Source organism: Leptonotus elevatus, chromosome 6, assembly GCF_054856555.1.
Source record: "Leptonotus elevatus isolate MCC_2025b chromosome 6, RoL_Lele_1.0, whole genome shotgun sequence".
NCBI classification, from domain to species: domain Eukaryota; kingdom Metazoa; phylum Chordata; class Actinopteri; order Syngnathiformes; family Syngnathidae; genus Leptonotus; species Leptonotus elevatus.
This window is the reverse complement of record NC_141244.1, coordinates 8,831,957-8,854,423: the sequence shown is the minus strand read 5'-3', so window position 1 is coordinate 8,854,423 and position 22,467 is coordinate 8,831,957. Positions and strand designations below refer to the sequence as shown.

The 22,467-nt window shown below is 38.4% G+C and overlaps 1 protein-coding gene across 3 annotated transcripts in view; it reads right to left on the bottom strand.

The window, feature by feature from the left end:
- vps13b (vacuolar protein sorting 13 homolog B) overlaps positions 1 to 22,467 on the bottom strand; it is a 337,674-nt gene that overhangs the window by 141,243 nt on the left and 173,964 nt on the right. For all 3 annotated transcript variants that reach the window (XM_086077615.1, XM_086077616.1, XM_086077614.1), the window contains exons 28-31: positions 20,054 to 20,189; positions 18,527 to 18,796; positions 18,282 to 18,438; positions 18,090 to 18,201 (exon numbers count right to left, since the gene is read on the bottom strand). In XM_086077615.1, coding sequence (XP_085933741.1) covers positions 18,090 to 18,201; positions 18,282 to 18,438; positions 18,527 to 18,796; positions 20,054 to 20,189 — 675 coding nt within the window. The remainder of the gene's footprint in view (positions 1 to 18,089; positions 18,202 to 18,281; positions 18,439 to 18,526; positions 18,797 to 20,053; positions 20,190 to 22,467) is intronic.

Below are 22,467 nucleotides of genomic sequence, written 5' to 3'. Positions count from 1 at the left end.
ATTCAGTTTACAGGCTCGTTAGTCAAGGTTAGTGAAGCGGGAGGTGGTAGAAATGTTTTGAAGAAATTAGATGACCGCTCCTTCATCTCTTCATTTTAAGGAGACATGTACTGAAGATGACATCATATCATTGACTTGCATCACAAATGAACCGTTTTGCATAGATTGATCAATACTATGCATACAGCACAAATGAAGACTTTATACTTTACATTTCAAGTTGGGTTCAATTAAAATATACATAATATACAAATATAAAATTAACAGTTAGGCTCTTCACAACTTTGCAGATCTAAGGATGATCATGAGTAATTCCAACCCTCATGTGCAGGACATGTTGGGTTTTCCTTGATTTGCAGGCCGGATAATGGCGGCCCTAGCTTCCATACTGCAATCACACTGAATACATATCCAATTTATATTCCCATATCGCTGCCATTGGACCGAAACCTTGTAAATTGGTCAATTTAATAATAATTTAAAAAAAATCTACACTATTGGTCAGTCCACATGTGTGGGTGCTATTTTTTTTCTAAAGCGTTGAAAATGGCCTTCTCTCTTGATGATGCAGTGTTAATGGCTGAAGAAAAAAAATCTGAATTGTTCTGTTCACAATGCATTGGATAAAAAAAATAATAATCCGATTCATGTCACATATGTGCGAGAAAAACAACTAAACTGACCTGCAGTGTGAACACAGCATTGTCGCTACAGGATTGAACTATAAATGGCAGCTTTAATATATTTATATTATAATAGCATTTAGTTAAAACATATATATCAAAAAATTACAATTACTGTATGTGTGGCACAAACGCTTCCTACATCCACTAATTCTTCCTTCTCAGAAAAAGACTACACAGCCAGTGTTGATAATCATGAGGCGGATCTGGCATATGAGGGTACTTATATGAACTGACTACTGTCCGAAGACAGCTGATCCAGCACGCCCGCGACCCTCGTGAGGATAAGCGGTTCAAATGATGGATGGATGAATGGATGGATGGATGGATGGACATATCTAACGGAGATTCCCATTTCCCATCTGTACTGCTTTGAAGAAAAAACACAGGCAATGAAGTCCTGTGCTTATTTATTGCAATAACTGATGCTGTTAATTTTGTAATGGAAAATAAGAGGAATGTCAAAAATGTCTAAGAAAGACAGACTTTAAGTAGCAGTACAATTTTTTTCTTTAAAATAAATAAATAAATTATTGAGGCAGCAGCAGACCCCCCCCCCAAAAAAAAAAGCAGCAAGCCCCCAAAAAGTAAATCTTTCAAGCTAGTTCGAAATGAAATAAATAACAAACATAGAACATGTGTAAGTGAAAAATAAAGTAGCCCCTAATGGCATTTAAATCTGCCCAACCCCGAAAGTTGCATGTGCTGGGAACTTTTAATGGACACAATAATTCAGTAAAATATCACTCAAAGTAAAACTGACACTCCTGCGCCTCAGTCCTTATTTAAACAAAAATATATTACACTGTAGGTGTATGTCAAACCAAGGCTAAAGGCTCAGCTGAGACGGTGTAAACTAACCTTACCTCCAAAGATTTATCGTAAATGGCACGAAACATGGGTGGATATTGCATAGCAAAAGGCTGTAGTTAGAAAGAACGATGACAACTTTGTAGGATTGGCTAGGAAGGGAGGATGTAATGTAAGGGCTTCTGTTGAACAGAAATTGTGTGTAGAGCACATTCCAGGTGGAAAGCATTAGAGGAGATGGCACATCAAACAGGGCCAATTTTTTTTTTGCCTCTTTCCTGCAGCCATGGTGGCAGGAAATGCTCTACAGCATCCTGTGATCTGACCAGAAAGTGACAGCAAAGAGGAGTCCAAATAAAACGGGAGGTTAAGAACATGTAGAAAATGTTCAAGAGCATCCTGCAGAGAAGTGGGGATAGGGGGTGGTCTCATAAGATACATAATAATGACTGCACCATGTAGAGTAATACAAAGCAGGCATCTGGAGGTGAACTTGACTTGTTTTAGTTGGATGGAGAATAAAAGAAATTAACTGAGGAAGAAGAAGAAGAAGAAGACGAAAAAAAGATGTATGGATTTTAAAATAACACTTGGACAGGTTTTACATAAAAAAAGTGTTCCCAGATGTTAAGAGAGTGTGTGTCCTTAAGCAGAATACTGTACACTGACAGTCACATCTTGGATAACTTGTACGATAAAGTGTGCTCCAAAACAAATATTACACATTTACAAGAATAGAGATATGATTGACAATTTGACACATTTTCATTCATCCAAATCCACTAAAAATGGCGTGTTCTTCACTTAAAGGGGAAGTCAACCCTCCCAAAAAATAAAAATCTTTACAATGTGTTCATGAAATTCAGATTTTTTTAATATTGTGTTTGTGGAATATGAATTAAGCAGCAAAATCCACTTGTTTGTATCCATCTCAGGCGGCAGCCATTTTGCCACCTGCTGTCGACTGAAGATGACATCACAGTTGCTCACGTTTTCTGAAGCTGAGCCAAGCAATTGTGCTGTCATTTTCAGTTGACCGCAATTAGCAAAATGGCCGCCAGAAATGGATAAAAATGAGTGGATTTTGCTGCTTAATTAATATTCCACAAACACGATATCAAATAATAAATCCATTTAAGTCAAGGCAAGTCAAGTCAAAAAAAAAAAAACTTACATACTGTTCAACTAACTTGGTTGCTTGTTAGGTATTTTAATGACTGTTTTCAAAGTGATGTCCTTGTCTAGGCAATACTACTACTTCAACTACATTTACTACTTTTACTATTCTTAAGTACTACTTTAATACACATTTTTCAAAATGCAGGGGCCCTCTGAGAATGTAAAAAAACTTGTTATTTGTAAATAAGGCACATACATGTCTGTAGTTTAATGTGAACAGTCAGATGATGTCTAAGCCTTGCTACCTGTCACCTGGTCTCTCTCCCAAACTTTAAACCAAGCATCCAAAATATTTAACAGGGCTCTACAATATGAATAATCTCACTACCAGCCAAACATATGGCGAGACCTGACTAGAATAAATTAAAAAACTAAATATCAGGCACTGCCTTGACAGTTGTTCAATGATGAGATAAAAGTAGTAAATTGAAAAGAGTGATACTTTAAACCCTACATTCACCATTAGCGAGGACGGATGGAAATTGAGCCAACAATGTGACATTTTATTACAACATGAATATACCATACGTAGCAAAGCATTTTGCTTGAGTTAATAATTTCCCCCCTGATTACATGTGTGAAACTGGAGCTGGGCAGTAATAAATTGAGGGGGTTTGGGTGCTGACTGGCGGGCTGCTGTGTATGTGTGCGTGCATGTGCGCCGGGTGTGCTATGGAGAGAAGAAAGAGGACCACCACAGTAGAGCTGTCCATGTGGTGGCTTCACATTTCCCTCTGTGGTTAATTCAAATCTACAATGGACAAACGCACACACATTGATGTAGTTGAGCCACACACCGGATATAAAAAGTCTACACACCCCTATCCAAATACCGGGATTGTGTGATAGAAAAAAATGACACCCAGATCATAATACAAACTTTTTTCCACTATTAATGTGATTTATAACCTTTACAAGGGGAATCAAGGTCCACAGAGCGTTTCCACAGTATCCGAGGGGTCTCACTGCTTAAAGGTATAAGTGAGGAAAATCCTCTCCAATGTATTAAATATATGATAGAACACATGGAAGACAGTCATCAGTGAGTCAATCAATTCCCAAGAACTGGACGTGCCACCAAAATTGATGAAACAACGAGAAGAAAACTGGTCAGAGAGGGTGCCGAGGGGCCGACAAAGCACAGAAATTTCTGTCAGTTACTGGTTGTTCTACATGTGACAACAATCTTCTGTCTTCTTATACAGGAGCCCTACTCAAATAGGGGGCGGGCCTCTCTGTGGGGATTGGGGGGGGGGGGGTGCACGGTGAGATGGCAGGGTGGGCGCATGTAACCCCAGGGAAGTTTTTTTTTTTTTGCCATACTAGAATTAAGTCCAATTGACATCCATTAGTTGGGTTTCCATCCACCCATCTTTATTTGAATTTTCAAGAAATGCAAAAATAAAACAGAATGGAAACACTAGAAATTAAAAAAAGGCCCCAAAGTTCACAAAAAAGTTTTTACGCTTAGAAGGGGTGGATTTTGAAGCGTATCGAAAAAAGGAAAATGCAAATTTTGGTTTTGCGCTGGCAAGACCGGATACACGTCGCACGTTTTGACCGGATATTATGTCAAATGTACGTTTGTAGTCCAAAAGCAATAACGGATGATAACGTAAGGTATGTTTGGGATGACGACGAAACAGAAATCTTTTTGGAATTAGTAGTAGAGATTTTACTGCTATTTTAGATGGAAAACAGCAAAGAAATGCTACGGTTTATCAAGAATTAAAAAAGAAAACTCATACGACGTCATCGCACTGTCTTCTTCTTCTTTTAAATTACGGGTGGATCCCATCTCTGTGGTGTATACTGCCACCTACAGCGGCGGAGTCCCCTCTCAATATTCACAAAAGAAGAAGTTGCATGTCTGTTGTGTGCATTTTCAGTAAATCCGCTTATAAAATTCAAAACAATTGGATGGAAGCCCAACTATTGTCAGAGTGTGCACAGGCAGTATAAAGAATGTTTATGAAGTTATTCCGCACATCTATATATTTTTTCTCCTTAATGTAAACTCTTTTACTGCCAAAATCAAAAAACAACCCCAACAGTGCCAGCTGATTTCGAACATTTTCACTCATCTTTCAAGGCAAACATGTTGAATATTATATTAAATATTGGATTCCATTCTTTATTAGAAAAATGTTTCTACCTTATTCCATTCTTTATTAATCACCATTTGAAAATGGGTAATTTGAGTGACACCAATCGAAATGGAAAAAAATAAGGAGAAAACAAGCTTTTTGTGAAAAGACACATTTTCTGCACAACAGTGACTTTAACACTAATATTTTTTGTTTAGTGACGCTCTGTGAATTCCATTTAATGTGAAACACTTTTGATCATTCGCGTCATCCTTGAAAACATTCTATTCCACCATGTTTTCATGTAAATTGATACAGGGGAGCCCATTGAAAAGAGATACAATCTACTGGCCATAGTTAGTGGGTGTTTTTGGATTTTCACATCCCCATTCACAAAGCACAAGACGTTGCACTGCCCATTGAGAAAAAATAATTAATACGCAGTTAACGTCAATTGACGTTATTGGCGGTATACAATGGGCGTGTCCTTAACGTCAATTGGTGTTTACTGCGGTTAAAGAGTTTTAAGAAAGATCCACTGTTTTGCAGAGGTGTACTTACAACCATTTTAAAGACAAAAACAGATAATTTTTTTCCCCACTGAGTCGTATATGTAATAATGCAATAATAAATGAATTTAACATTGTAATTTTAATGACCTTATTGATACTTTTTGTAGGTACAAATTTAACCTTACATTGTAATTTCATTTATTAGGGTTTTATATTTCTGTATTTTTTTTACGTGTTCTATTTCTGTATATTTTATGAGTTTTGTGTTAGTTGTTGCTCCAATCTGCTTTTTTATACGTCTTTTTATTTTATGTTATGGATTTGAGATTGGAATTAGCTTAAATTAGTTTATGGTCCAACCGTCTTTTTATATGTTCATTGATACTGATTAATGTATGTGCATATCGTGCATAAACTCCCAAAATAAATAAATAATAATAACAATACGAAATAAAATAAACAGAAAGTGATATTTTATTTCACTCCTGAAGGTTCTTACTGTGTATTTGTGTGAATGACTGAGTTGCATCTGGCTAGAAATTGTAATTAAATGTAATGAAACAAAGCTGCGTGTGACTCAGTAATTTCTGCCTCCAGACGTCCACAGTCTCTCTGACAAATATCCTACAGTAGAAAGGAAGTGAGCCATGGATAGTGTAAACGTCCAACACCCCCCCAAGGACTTGGATCTACAGAAACGTTCTGAGCGCAGCTTCTGGTTCTTCAGTGTTTGGTTGGACCTCCTGGGGTTATAATATGCCTCTCATTACACAAGCATTAGACAATTACCACTGGATTCTCATTGGTTTCCCAGAGCTATGCTTGTGGCTTCACACATGGGCATTTAAAAGCATCTGCACATTCTTTCTTTTTTGAGGTTGAGGTTTTCCCCCCCTCCTCCAGCCCTCCGATTGTCTTTTCTTTGATGCGATGTTCTACTGTGTAGATGGCAGGTAACTACTGACCGCACGCAACACTTTCAAGCTTAAACAAGAATGTTTCCATGTGAACACCTCTGAACTGTCTATTCAAAGTCCCTGCTTTGTATATTGATGAATTGCTCGGTTACTGATATTTCAAGGTAAATCTTCCGAAAAAGAAATTAGCGGCGACATACTGCCGACCACCTGGTGTGCGATATGCTGTGTGGCTGACCAGTCAGAGGCTCCCTGACAGCTTCAAACCAACCACAGGATGCCAGAATATCAACATGTCATGCGCAGCGAGAAAAAGAACAAAAACAGCATAATATGCAGGGCTGGGGTTTGACAACACTGACACACAAGCACAAAAATAATACGCACACACTATTTCCGCTGTGTGCGCACACATCACACACTGACAGGAGAATGTGTGTATCACATTTTGCAGTTGGGCTTCCTAGTTTGTGATAGGGTATATTCTTAGAGCCTCATATCCTGCTTCAGGATGAAGTTGATACGCTCGCGCACACAGACGAGGCCACTGGGGTCACAGTCCAGTGGCCAAGCATTCAACCCCTGGATCAGTCCCTTTTATGAGAGCAGCGCAGCTGAGTGGTCAACCCACGGACATCTGTCAACATGCTCCCCAGCCTGACTGACAGCAACATGCCAAAACACAAGAGCCGTTTCCGGGAAGCTTGATGAGGTCTGTCACCTTGCGCGTGTCCAAAACAAGGATAGGAGCAGGCCACACTGTATTCAGTGGCGTAGACCAAAAACAAACAAACAACAACAGACAAAGGCTATGCTGTGAATGACACATGGATTATATAGGCGCTAACAATGATACTCAACATTGTTGAGCTCTTTAAGCTAGTAGAGCTAAGCCAGCAAATTTCATATTTTTCTGACCATAATGCACACTTAAATAAAAATAAAAACGTAAATTTGCTCCAAATTCTACAGTGCACCTTGTAATCCAGATGGCCTTATGTATGTATGGATGTCGGATTTGCAGTTTGTCGTCTTTAATTCAAATTCCTTTATAATACGTTCACATTCTCATTCTCAACTAATCGCTAGCTGGTGTCTGGTTTAGTTATACTGGAACTAGAACTGCATCCATTTTTAAGAATCATGGGAAATGTAGTCCTATACTAGCCGAATGGTGCGGTTTCCGGACTTTTCTAGAATTGTAACACTGAAATTCTAGAATCGGCGCGAGTTAAACAAGATGGTCAGCTTCCAATAGCTGTCGGGACAAAGCGAAAAAAAAAAGGTTGGATAATGGTGAGTGCGTTGACGTGTTTAAAGCTGTTGAAGTGTCAACAAAGAGAGTGTTTAGCATTAGCCAAAGTAATACTGCAACACAACGGTCACAAGAATGACTAGCAATGTTCAATGTTTTATTTATTTTTTGTCTGTCGGAGGATCCCCACCTCTGCTCGAAGCAAGCCCCGTGTAGTTGCACGGCAAACATGAGCCTCATATATCGTAGCTGGACTGAACCTAGCATAAGAATAGTGTTAATTCAACAAAATAAAAATACGGTACAATTGCATAAATTAGCATACAACGCTTCACAAAAATAATGCGCCTCAAAACCCGGTAAAAAAAAAAGGTTTTGAGCCTTGTCAATATGCATTGCGGAGGATTGCAGTCTCACTTCTTTTTTTTTCCCTTTCAACAGTTGAGTTATCCTTCATCATCTCCGACAATGTCCACTTAGCCTAAACCAGCGTTCTCAACCGCGGTCCTCAAGTACCCCTATCCAGCCTGTTTTCCATGTCTCCCACAGCCAACACAGTGCACTTGTATATACAACAGGTTTATACATTTCCTTTTGTTGAAATACATTGCCTTATCATTTTATCAACATAAAATGAAAAAGGGGTAGGACTAGATACGTTTTTAACTTCTTTTGAACATATAAACTTTTCTTTCTTCCTATTCTTGTTTTCTTTTTTACTTCAATTTACATTTTAGAATTGTGATGTGTTTTCTTTGTGTTTATATGCTCAATATAACCATAAACATTTCAAACGATCAGCTAATCAGTAAGCTCTGCATGAAGCCTGATAACGATTCTCAGCTGTGTTGGCTGAGGGAGACATGGAAAACAGACTGGATAGGGGTACTCGAGGACCAGGGTTGAGAAACAGTGGCCTAAACCAACGACAAATGGTGTGATCTGACACTGATGTACCTACACCTTGGGGTTCACCTTTAACTGGTCTGTAGGTTTTCCTGGCCTCTTTGATTACCAATCAAATTATCCATCTCTTCAATCTGACATATATTTTGCTCATGTGGCCACATCTACGAAGATTGGCTACAGTGCTGTGGACCATAAACTTATGAATGATATATTGCATGCTATTTACATAAAGCTGTTTGGAGATGGTCTTATAACCTATACCTTTAACATGAATGCCTACAATTGCTATTTGCTTTCTGTGTTCCATGTTCAGTGTGGTATAAACCATATGACCAAACATCACAATGAAAGGTTGATAAAAGTTAAAAGATACTAATAAAAGTTATCGTCTGGGATTAACTTCATATTTCAGTGACCATTGTGGGTATTTCTTTCATGAACAGACCAAAAATTTGACCCATGTGCGTATGTAAAATATTTTTTGTTTCATCAGATATTAGCTGCCCGTTAGTAGGACAGACATCCCAGTGTTTTGCTTTTGTGTGTGGGTTCGCAATTAAGACCTTTGCTATTGTTATTGTGAGAGCACACTCTGCTGATTACAAGAAATGTAGCTCAGCACGATGTGGTCGGAGAAACAAACACAAATATGAGGCTCGATAATGTTTGTCTTTTGTTACAGTTCAACCTTGACGAAGGGCTGCTCTTCTGGCTGTTATTCTAGTTTTAGATGTTTTAAAACATTTTCCGTCGAATGATTATCGAGAGAAAACTTCTGTGACCTCCCAAGTGTGATTACAGAAAAGATCAGCGTGTCATCAGAATGACAAGAATCAATCTTCTTTGGTCAGTTGAAAATTCCATTAATATTTAGTCTTACAAAGGTAATTAAGAGACCACAGGCTGGGGGAAAACGTCGGACCAAGCTCCAAGACCAACAGCTCCTACCAAAAAGAATGAAAACAAATGTACTAGTTTAATGTGGTTTATTTGTTTGATTCGCCTGTGGTGCACTCTAAAATCCCAGCATTCCCTTTTTCATCGCGGAATCCGTCCCAATCGTTCAACTAATATTGCGTTACAATATATGTAAAGTGGGACCCTTGCCAGGGAGATTTTTCTTCCTAATCTCCCCAAAGGTCTCAAATCCAGCAGGGGGATACAAGTGTTACGCTGCAACCATCTCATTGAGCTAAAGAGCCTGAGAATAACATCAGAGAGGCCACAGATATTTAAGGAATGAACCACAAGCTGTACACAGAAGTCAGCAGACACCACAACACAAGACCCTGTATACAGCTCCCTGACTGCATACTGACTGCTGGCTGAACACAATGAGGATCTGTGGAACGCAGGATGAGGGTTAAGTGGCATTAAGACCAACAGCGAAAGATGATTAAGACACAGCATGATACATAAGTCTGAGTTTATTTGATTGCAATGTATTGCCAGAATTAAAAGCTCTTATTACTTTCAGCAAATCTCTTTTAGGGCCTCAAGTTAGACAGAAAGAGAGATGACTAGTGGTCTGTCTAGACAGTGTAGAGTACACCCTTAAAAAGAATGATAGCCTCATTCTGAGTGGTTGTCTTTATTAAATAAAGTGGAAAGGTACTGTAGTTCACAGATCAAAGTTCAAAACCACAAACATTTTTCTGGTTTCCTCTGTTCTTCTCACAGAGAATTAGCTTCACAAACAAAAGTTCCCTGGAGGCACTCGCAGTGAATGCCATTGTTGCATTTATTGAGATCAGTTTACACACTATATAACATGTTCGCTGTATGATCTGCCAACATTGGAAATCTATCAATCAAACCCTTGGTTCTTAAAGAAAAGAGTAAAGATACTGATCCACAAAAAGGATGAACATGAAAGAAATACCCCCACCACCACCTTACATATGATGCCTTTGCTTCATCCCAACATTCTGTCCTGTGTGTACGCCCTAGTGACCACTAGAGTTACCCATTAGATGCCTCCAGGGGTCCTAAAGGCCAAAATAGTCTGATAGAGAACTCATTAGTGTTAGTGGAATCCCTCATTATCAAAAGCTACAGACTAAGTACCACCATGACATGCGCTAACCACCTTACGGCCACAAGTCAGAAGAGTTGCCTCAGCAATGGAGGCACGGAACATGGTCCACTCATATTCAACGTTCCCCGCCTCTCTCGGGGTGTGGCCAAAGTACTGCCAGAAGTGGGAGTTGAGACTTCTTAAAACTATTTTATGTAATTAGAGCCAGCTTCTGCATCCAAGCAATAGTCCGCCAAGGTGCCCACATTCGATCACCAACCAGCTCACACAGTACTCGAACCGATAAGTAGGGTGGCTTGAAATATTAGCTTTTATTTATTTTTCTGAAGTTGAGTAAATAGCATTCCTTTAATGGGACTAAAATTAAATATTAAAATACTTTTAAAATAGCATGATCATTAAAAACAAAAGAAAATAATGAAATAGTACCTGTCAGTCAGTCATATTTTCCACTGTGCACATCAGCAGTTAAACATACTGTATATTGTCGCTTCTATGTGGAAAACACTTTTTTTTTACGTTTTTGGGATGAAACTGAATAGACATCCCAAAAACGTAAACAAAAAAAATAAAATAAAATAAAAATAAAAATAAAGAAAAATGGACATAAATGTTTTTCACATAGCAGTGACGATATGTTAAATTCTGCATTTTATTTTTGTTTAGTTTTGAATTGCATTGCATGGATTTGATTTGGCTTAAAGTGGAAGTCAACCTTAAACATTTCTTGACAATAATATGTTCTATGCAACCCCACCGGTCTAGATTATGGTTAATAATGCATTAGTGTAATATGAGTTAAGTAGCAAAAATCACAGCCGTTTTTATCCTTTTAAGGGGGCAGACAGTTTGCCACTTCCCCTTTAATTACATGAATTCCATACAACTATGAAACCATTTAATATGACACTAAATAGACATTATGATCTTGTGGTCCTTTGCTTCAAGAAATTTTCTGGACTGGACCTCTTTCAGTTTTAGTTGAATACCGGTGATATACACTATACACATACAATATTGTACATGCAGTATGTTAATACAAAGATCTCCTCGCTATCTTTGAAAAGGCTTACAGTAATAATTAGATTTCTCAGCAGCCTTGAAATATTTCAAAACAACTGCACAATCTATGTATATAGATGACGGTCCAGGTTGTCACTGTGTGTGGCCTAAAAGTGCTTTTCCACTGCAGCAGTGTAGCAGAGTTGACACACTTTTGCTGGTGTAAACAAATGGGGACATTTGGCAGCAGACTAAAGTGATGAAGCAAGTGTGTACTGAAGCATCTACAGTAATGAATCATTTTCTGGGAATTCTGGGTTTCATGAGGAAAAGAAAGATGAGTGTAGACATAGGGTGGGCAGCTAAGACCTTACAAAAGAACAACATTCCATTCAAAACTAAAAGTGAGCAAGTGAGATTGTCACACAGACCAATTGAGACAATTATGCTGTATTTACTGAATGTGGAACGAACTACTGGTTCTTCATTCAATGGGGTAATTATGTGTCAATACCACCACATCATTATATATACATTTGCAACAATAGACATTAAATATATTGGAAGGAATGAAGGTACTGAAGAAGCTGATAGCAACATTGAAGGAGTCACATACGTTTTCTTCATACCGTGTGTATGGGGTACCGGGTAGGGTGGGAAACAGAAGCTTTATCTAATTAAGACAAAATTATTATTATTACTATTATTTTTTTCAATTGAAAAATCGTTTGGAATTATTTATCATAGGGTCATTTTTTTATTATTATACAAAATAAACCTGACATTTGATTGGGACTGAGAACACTTATATCTACCGTGTTGTATGAGGGCTTAACCAGGATTCCTTTCAACAGAAAAAAAGGACTGACTAGTTGACCACAGTATGCTGCGATGGGGACCAGTCTAGCCTACACTGGAAAGATAGGGAAAAGGAAAAACATAAATTCACGTGGAGACGTCAAGAGAAAACATTAGTAATACCTTTAAGAGTGACCGGGGATGGAAAAATGGACAAGTGAACTATAATGTGGATAGACACTTTTTTTTTTTTAAACACGTGATGCACAAAAAAGGAGAAGAAAAAGCAAAGATAATGTGATAAAATTGGGTAAGCGAGAGCATGGGAAAGAAATTACAAAAAAATAAAAGTAATAGTTCAATTGATAGGGATAATGCGGTGCGATAAATAAAGAAAACACTTTAACTAATGTTAATATAGAGGTAATAAATAACAGTTACTGAACTTTCAGAATTAGTTACAGAGTACCATCAATTGCAGAAAACTAATATGAAATGAGAAAATTGAGTGAGGAGAAAAAGGTGCAGACTTTATACGGAAAAGTAATGGACAAATGGGAAGACTAAAATAATGTCTATAGATAAAGTACACCACTTTGGCTTTGCAGCAGCTTTCCCCTCTGTTACCATGGAAACACAGACATGTGCACCAATCAAAACAAAATAACAAAACACATATTTTGAGGCACTGCGGGATGCTCCCTCGGTCTCTCTCAGACAGACTATGAGGTCACGGGTATGTGATGGAATCTCGAGCTGTGTCATTTAGGAGTTGTCAGGAAATGTGCAGGACGGTGAAGACACAAATGCATACACAATTCCAGTACTCAACATAAATAACATATTTGTTGAAAACCTTTTCCTTGGAAAATTCATGTTTTCTATGGCATACTATAGACAAAATAAACTTCTTTCCACCTTTGTATGAGAGATATGAATGTTAAAGTGCTACTTAAAGCACTGCCAATACAGCGAATGCAGCTTTAATTGTGGTTTATTTACAGTTAGCTCCTGTAACAGATTAAACTAATTTCACAATAATTTTTTCTAGGCATGGATGCGTACCGATACCAGGTTTCGGTATCAAGCCAATACCAGACATTATTTCAAGGTATCGGTACTTGCGATGTGGCTGTTTTATGGTCAAGAACTACAAATTAGAAAAATAGAAAATTGTAATTAATTTCATGCAAATTTAAAGAAAAACACGATTTGGGGGAATATATATCTTTTATAAAATTATCTGTCTTTTAAAAAATATATATTTTAGGTATCAAACGTAGAAGTGGTATCAGTACTTGGTATCGGTGACTAGTCAAAAGTTGAGTTCACGTATTGGTATTGGTCTGGGATAAGAAAGTGGTTTTGAACGTGGTTAGTTTTTTTTTCTGCAGTCAAACAACTTGTCACCCATCCAGCTTCTCAGAACAAATGTTGTCGTCCATAATTCTAAATTGTAGGGGTGTTAGAAACAATCGATTTGGCAATATATCGCGATATTACAGCGCGCAATTCTCGAATCGATTCAATATGCGGCCGAATCGATTTTTAAACATCAATTTTTTATGGGAATATTCAACAAAACGTCTTACTTAGGGTTATGATTCACACATTAAGCATGGAAGAATGTTATATTAATGGAACATTAAGCCTTAATATTTTATTTCAGTGCTGTTCAAACATGAAAGAGACTGCAACCCGTTTGCTAAATACAGTGGCTCAGTTATAAGCCTGAATTTTCAGATAAATAAATACATTTTCATACAAATCTAACAGTGTATATGTACAAGTTTACTGATAAGTATTTCCCAAATTTGAGTAAAAAAATAAATAAAAATCGCAATAATCAATTTATAGATTCGCATCGGGATAAATCGGTATCGAATCGAATCGTGACCTATGAATCGGGATACAAAATCGAATCGCCAGGTACTAGGCAATTCACACCCCTACTAAATTCCACTGTGAATGAGCAACAATCACTGGTCAGCAAAGAGAACACACAGATGGTTTTAACCCAGTTACAGTGCATTTTGCATGTGACAGCATGTCACATCATGCGACACCATGTGACATGGTGCACCTGAAAAGGGTCTTCCCTATTTGGGGTACTTTTAAAACCCTGTCACAAAAACATGTGACCCAACAAGAAGCTTTCGAAAACCGGGGGAAAAAAATTAATGAAAAAAAAAAATCATGCACATAAGAGGGGAGTAAAAGATCTGTGTGATTTTAGAAATGGTCCAAACCACAAGAAAGTCAGGGTTGAATGCATGCTGGACGTTCCTCGGACCAGCACTCAAGCACACAATTTTTCAAGACAGGAAAATGATTTCAGCTGTGTAAATTGACAGCGGCCTTGTAAGCTCAAGATGGAAAGGGAAGAAAAAGGGGAAGCCTTGAGGCCTGTGTAATAATTCCTGCTTAGCAGAGAAGCCACTGGGGACCTCCGCTTTTATGGAAACCAAATTCAACATCACATGATCAAATGAAACTGTAAACTGCTACCAAATGAACTGCGTAGTGAATACCAATTTGGGCCGGCAGTCTTACAGGCACAGGTTTGTTTATCCTGCGCAGAAAATGTTCAGGATGATATGGAAGTTGGAGATAGCGTTAGCGGACCCTCATCTAGATATGCTCTGTCGGAATGTTTACACCAGCCTCTTGTCTCCCAGGGTGGCATTAAAATCAAACCCTGCGTAAGACATTCTAACCAATTTCATGTGCATGAGACAATAACACCATAGCTGTAGCTCGGATTAGTCATTCAGTTATGTCAACGGATGTAATTAGAGGTGCGCTTTATACAGAGTTACAGCAAATGGCTACTGGCATATTGTGCGCCGTTTGCAGCCACATATGGTTACAGTTTGTAAACACGCACATGTTTACATGATCACAGCCCATCGACTGTGACTTGCTTTACATGACTTGGGGGATCAAATACAGCATGATTCAGCACAGATAAAGCACAAGCGTTCTTGGTAATGAAACATCAACGACCATGTTGAAATGATGTTCAGACGTGACCGAGAAAGGTGGTGAGGAAAATCATTCCTGGTTAGGACAAGAAAAATATTCAGACAAAGTATCTTGACATAATTCCTAGGTTTCAAGCAGCAAGGGAAGTGGTGACTCCAAATGTGGTTTGTTTGCACACATGCACACACACATGCTTACTGGTTGTGGTATTGGGAAGAGTGAGTGCAAACATGAATCTTGAACATGTACAGTACGTGGTGCAATTGTTATATACAACACTAGACGAAGTGCAATTTCTGTAGAAATTGTGTGGGAATGCTGAAAGCTGAATGCTAATAGCTGAATGCTAAGATTTGAATGCTTATGAAGTACAATGAAAGATACATTATGTGAAAATTACGATTGATTAATTGTAGTTGAATGATAAATGAATTAAAAAAAAAACTTGGTGGGATTCGAACCATTGCCTCCTGTTTACCGGTCAAAAATTCCAGTCTGCCCCATTGAAAATGAATGGGGAAAAGTTGATATTATTTAACATTAAATTCTGCAAAAATCTTAAGTAATGTGGAATCAGACAATATATTCCCAGGAAGGCGTGAATTTCTGAAGCAAGAAATTTGAGCGGTGTAAATCGGATGTATTATGTGGGAGTTTTTGCATGGCAAAAGTGTGGCGAATAAAAAGTTTTGAATGTTATGTGCACTTTACTGACATTTACTGCAAGTGCATATAGACGCCTTCTGTCAGGGTGGAGATTTATATGAGCATCATTCTTTTTTAGTAGAGAATGATGGGCCTCAAACTACCAGAAGCAGACATTTTCAGGCCAAAATAGGGCAAAATACTCTTTCTTTTTTTTTTTCTCGCTCTTCCATGTTTGCAAGATCATCAGTCATCATCTGACAAGATAACAACATGGTCAACACATTTCTGCGGAACCAAAGTATATGTTAAACAAACATTTACTATAAACAAACATAAAACATACATTGCCCCTTGTGAAACTGGGTTGAATAAAAAAAGGACTTGACAAGAGGCAGTAAAAACAGTAGCTATGGTAACTGATCAATACCACGCGCGCTCTTCTCAATATCTGTTTCAGGTTGGCGTTCATGCCGCTCAGCATAGACCAACTCTGCCTGCCTGCTTGCTGCTTGCATTTTCCCTTTTTAAGACATTCCCGCTGGCTGAAGCAAGTGTTGTCATCCATCCTTTTTTCCCTCCACATTACGTCGTGTGTCAGCACACATCTTACTTGCAGCTGCACAAAGCATTAGGCATCACTTTTATCCCCCCCCATTACATATGTTTGCCAGCAACATATCTGCCCATTCAAACAAATGCTTTTTCACAGACACAATGTGATGCTGTGGTTTCCAGGCAGCTGTGACACAGTCCAGATACTCAACGCTGCCTATAGCAGGGAAATATGTTTTGTGCAGAGGTATTCCCTTTAGAAGTTTAGAAGTTCGGCCTAGCAGCTTTCAACCATATGAGTCTTTTGTTTGAGCTGGCAGATGCTGTAGACCCTAAAGATGTCATTCATTGTGCTTTGTCATTGCTGATGCAGCTTAACTACTATGTGGGCAGCCACTGGCTGTATTGCGAAATATATAATTGAAGGGAAACACTCATGGGACAAATTACTTATTGTACGGTACCCTCAAAATATTTGCCTAATGACAGCTTGCATTCTGTGTCACTAAACTTTACAATCAATCAGTAGCACTTAGTCTTTTGGACTTTCATTCAAGCATGGCGTCATTGTTTATGCTGTACATTGTAATAATCAATCAACAATCAGCTCATAGAAGACTTTTCTGAAAGACAAACCCCAATTCCAATGAAGTGACGCTTTTGAATATGTTTTTAAATATATTCTCTCTTTTAGATTTTGATGCCTGAAACACATTCGAAAACCTGGTCCAGTGGCAACACAAGACTGGGGAAGTTGAGAATGAAAAAACTGTTTGTCGCTACAACTACAAATCCAAGTTGAAATTCTACAATGCAAATTGCAAGCAGAATGTCAACAACACCCCAAAACACAGCTGGCTTCTCTATTGCCAAGCTCATCTCAGATAGACTGACAGTAGAAAAGTGAGCTGTGGTCTGATGAGTCCACATTTCAATTAAAAAAATAAAATAAATAAATTGTCCTCTGGGCCAAAGAGCAAAAGGACCATCCAGAATGTTATCAGCAAAAGGTTTCAAACCAGCATCTGTGATTGTGTGGAGTTGTGTAAGTGCCCATAGTATGGTTAAGCTTTATATCTGTGAAGGCTCCATAAATGTTGAAAAATACATACTGCACAGGTTTTGGAGCAACATAAACTGCCATTCAAGCAAAGTCCTTTTCAGGGCTGTCCCTGCTTATTTCAGCAAGACAATCTAAGCCACAATATGCACATGTTATGTTACAACAGTGTGGCTTCCAAGTAAGAGTGTGAGTACTACTAGACCAGCCTGCCAGCAGTCCAGACCTGTCTCCCATTGAAAATTTGTGGTACATTATGAAGTACAGAAACAGAGACTGTTGAGCATGGGAAATGGGAACAAATGGGAAATTCTACTTACAAAGCTTTAACAAATACTGTACTCAGTTACCAAACAATGTTGAGTGTTGTCAAAAGAAAATATGATGTAATAGTGGCAAAAATGCCCGTCAACTTTTTTTTGTTTAATGTGTTGAAGGAATCAAACGTATGAGTGAATATTTGAGAAAAAAAACAAAAAAATAATAAAGCTCAAAATTTGAACATTAAATATATTGTCTTTGTATGCAATTGTGTACAGAAGGATACCTTGCAAATCCTTGTATTCTTTAAAAAACATTTTTTTACACAATCTCCTAACTTCATCAGAATTGGAGCTTGACTTTTTTTTTAGGGGGTTAAAGGACTCATCTTACTGGTAGAGGTCTTTGCGTAGCACTGTGCGTGTAAGGGGGTTATCAGCCTGAGGAGCCATGCTTAGGGACCCCAATTTTAATACCAAGGTGTCTTCTTTATTTGCATGGAGATCTGTTGAAACACACAATTAACAGCTGTATAAGCCTTATGAAGTATCCAAAATGAGTGTGTCAAGAATGACTGTTTATTACCTGGCGTAGCAGTTTTGTCAGGTGCTCTCGGGCAGAAAACCCTGATCAGATTGGTGTTGATGTAGATGAGCGGCAAACACCGAGAGGTCAATGTGTGGCTCCTCATTGGCTGCCCTGCTGACTTTCCACGGTCTTTGTAGCGTCTCGGTACTGTCGTCTAAAAATTGGGATGATTCAAAAGGTTGTCAACATAATTTTGTAGGAATAATAGATGTGTCAACTAAGCATATTCAACTAGTTCCTACCTGAAATATTCCAACTACAGTAGTCAACAAAGGGCAGGACAGCACAACATCAAACGGCTGAGCTGTCAGAAGGATTTCTCTCAGGTACTGAGGTGAACCATCTGCTAGCGGATCAACACTAATCCGCCGACCGGTTGTGGTAGCGCTGCGCGCGGGCCGCTCAGGCCGTGTGGTGAGTTTATGACGAACATTTTTGGTGACAGCCTGTGTGTAGGTAATGGACAGGAATCCATGTTGCTGGTGAGAGCCTTCCAAGACCTTGGCTGCCGTCTGGCCAGTGGTGAGAAAAGGGAAAAAAAATAATTACTGCAACAGGTACTGTCATCTGGAATCATGTCTAATTACAGTACAACCAATGGTAACTAAATACATTGACTAATGGGCTAAAAATGAGATTCAACTGAAAATAAATGTGCATTTAGGAGACTTGGATGATTCTTCTGTAAAAGTCTTAAAGGGACATTACATATTTAAAAAAATTAACTACAGAAGCTGATTCAATTTTGAAAGATGCAAATGGCTATAAGGATACAGATCCAGGAAGTATTCACATTTTCACCCCAACTTATAATGAATGACAGCATGATTATATTTCTTTCTTTAGACAATCTAGTGAAAAAAAGAAAAAAAAAGAAGTATATATGTATTCATAGCCATTGCACAATACTTTGTTGAAGAAGTAATTACAGCCTCAAGTCTTTCTGAATATGATGCCACAAGCGGGGACCTTAGATTAAGAGAGGTGTGCCTTTCCAAATCATGTCTAATCAACTGAATTTACCACAGGTGGACTCCAATAAAGCTGTAGGAAGAACCTCTTAAGGATGATCAATATGCAATAATTTATTTCAGTTTTTTTCACATTATCATTATGGGGTGTTTGTGTGTAGAAGCTTGTGGAAATTAATTAAGTAATTCCATTTTGGGTTGAGGCTGTAAGAAAATACGCAAACAGTGAAGCGGTGTGAATACTTTCCGGATGCACTGTATCTGGTCTAGTGGGGAATAAAAAAAATATATATATATTATTATTTGAAATTAACATATGCATGACCAGAAGAGTATTTCTGCTGTTGTGAAATTGTATTACACAGTGATGTAAAATAACAGTCCAATTTAAGACAATTGATAGAAAACTTTGCCTAAAAATACAGAATTATCCTAAAACAAAAAACAGTGAGAGTCAACTTAATATCCATGAAACAAATTTTGAATCATTGTAGTTCAATTAAAACAGTATGAAACAAACAATTATGTGCCCTTTGGTAGAGGTTCTACAGAAATTGAAGCAAACAAACATACATTCCTCAGAGTGTCTTAAGAGTTATATCCCTTTATTATTGTATATGACTGATTTGAATTAAGTGGAAGTGCTTGGAATACAGTTTGTTTTATAGCTGGCACGTTTCAAAGTAAAATTCTCAAAGAACTGGCTGCCAAAACATCTCTGAGGAACGCACAGATCGTAAGCCACTACAGATGAAGCATAGCAGAGAAAGCTACAAAGCGGAGGAGCCGTATCCTTACAGGAGGGAAAAAGCCAGAGAATTGGTTGAAAGAATCTTGCTTGCTGACCGGTCGAACCAACACAGTGCGCCTGTTCAGCTTGTCAGTGCAAGAGAGGACCACTCCTCCGCAGCGCTGCTGAACACCATCCTCCGTACTGGAGGTGAAGAAAGACACAATAGGTGCATAAGGAGACAGAGAGCAGGAAAGGGAGGAACTGTAAGTGCGCGGGATCGGAGAGAAACACAGCAAACAATATTACAGAGAGGATGATGATGATGATGACTCAAGTTCATTGAAGTACAGAGAATTGTGTCCTTTAGATACTGCAATTCGGGGGAAACATGTTAAGAGTTAATCAGTAAAACCAAGGGAAACAGTGCCATCAGAAATACTGTGCAATGGTCATATACTGTAACAAAATATGAATATGTCAACACAGTATGACTTTTTTTGTAGTAAAGTACATTTAAATTCATGATAAACATGATTGATTGGATGACTGTTAATTACAAAAAGATACTTCTTGATATAGCACATGTTAACAGTATACGACCATCTACAGTATTAGCTTGAATCAACAAGAAAATGGAGGCCCGTGTCACCAGATTCCATCCACCTGATTATGAAGACAATCAGAATCACTGGAGAGACAGGGGATGCCACAGTCTTCATTTCATGTCAGACTGTCCCTGTATGATTATTTTTTAGGGTGGGATCTCAATGCAACATGTCTGGGCACTCTGAGTCACAGCCAGAATCATGATGTCTTTTCCTGTCTGTCCAGCATGAACAGATAATAAGAACCCTGATTAAGAGCAGCAGCATGGCAGAGGCTCATTATAAGGAGGCCTGATGCAGAGGCCTCACCACAGCTGTCTCCTTGCACTGCAGAAGGAGTCCTTCATTAAGCCCAGAGTGCCAGCCTTGACCTGGCCTGGAGACACACACGTTGCCAAGTTTTAATGGGGCATATGGAACTAATTATATGACTGTGACACAGTTTGATAATATCTCTTTAATGGGAGAACTTATAAACTATCTTCGGGATAAACAAATCATGGAGTGAGGTGTGCATGTATGTATATGTGAATATATAATTGCAACCGGGGTAGCATTTTAACAGCAGCGATCCTCAAAGACATTAGCAGAGACCATATAAACAAAATATATGAAAGCCAGATATTCCTTCTGGGATCCAATTATTGTTGTGGCACACGGAAACAGAGAACACCTGTAAAGAAAAAAAAGAAGCACAATGAAGCCATTAACAATAAGATAAACATAGTGTTCATCTAATTTGTTTCCATGTGGTATAGCGATCAGGATTTCTCTTTTCAAGCCAGGTGGCCTGGTTTTGACTCTGAGGACGTGAACACATTTGCTGGGATAGCAAAGACGCGCGAGTCCCTTCTATGACTCTCTTTTTATGCAGGTGGTGGCCATTTTTTGCTACACACTGACGAATGAAAGCAATATCATAACTGGACAGGGTTCAGGTAACGACCAATCAGGGCTCACCTGTTTTTTTTTTTAGTTAGGTCATGTGACGTTTGCAAGCAACTGTGTTGTCATTTTCAGTCGACAGTGACAAAATGGCTGCCACCTGGGTGGAGCTTGCTGCTCTACTTGTATTTCACAAACACAATATTAATCAGAATACTGTTTAGACTAGTGTGGGGCTCATAGAACATCTTATTTTAAAGATTTGAATGTGTGTGTGTTAACTTCCCCTTAAACATTGTTTTAATGTTTAATATTCTCTAAAACCATTTCCTGTTGTGTAATAAATGTGTGTAGAACTAAGTGTACACCCAAATGTTGCTATTATTCTGAGGAGCCTGTGTCATTCTTACTCTCTCCTCTACTCCTTTGTTTTTTCTCAATGTTCAATAAAAAAATCGTCTTTTACATATGTACCTCTAATACGAGACTGACCTAACTATTTTACTATTTTCCAGCAGTGAGACGTCAAGAGCCACATTTTTTGTGTCAGGTTTAATTTGAACCAACCCACTCCACACAAATAAACTGGGCTGGGTGAAGAAATACCAAACAATTATCTGTTCCGAATGATGAATATGGACTCCACTCCCAGTGGGCTCTCTTGTACATGTGGATGATAGAGATTACAGTCGGCAAGGAGCCCATGGAGCCTCCACAATGTCCTGAATAGACATGGATGTTACCTGGCTTACATTGTGGAGCGCTATTTCCAGCCAAAACTCTGGTCAGTATAAAGGGTGTTTATTAATGTGCATTACACAGAAATAACTGGAAAATGAGAAAATTGAACCATTATCTTCTTGGGAAAGCACGGAGGTCTACTAAAAAATTAAGCTTGGCCCAGTCCTTGTGGCAATTGGGCACACACCTGTAGAGAGAGGTAAGATTATATAATCAGCCATGACACCTTAACAGTGGAAAACTACTTC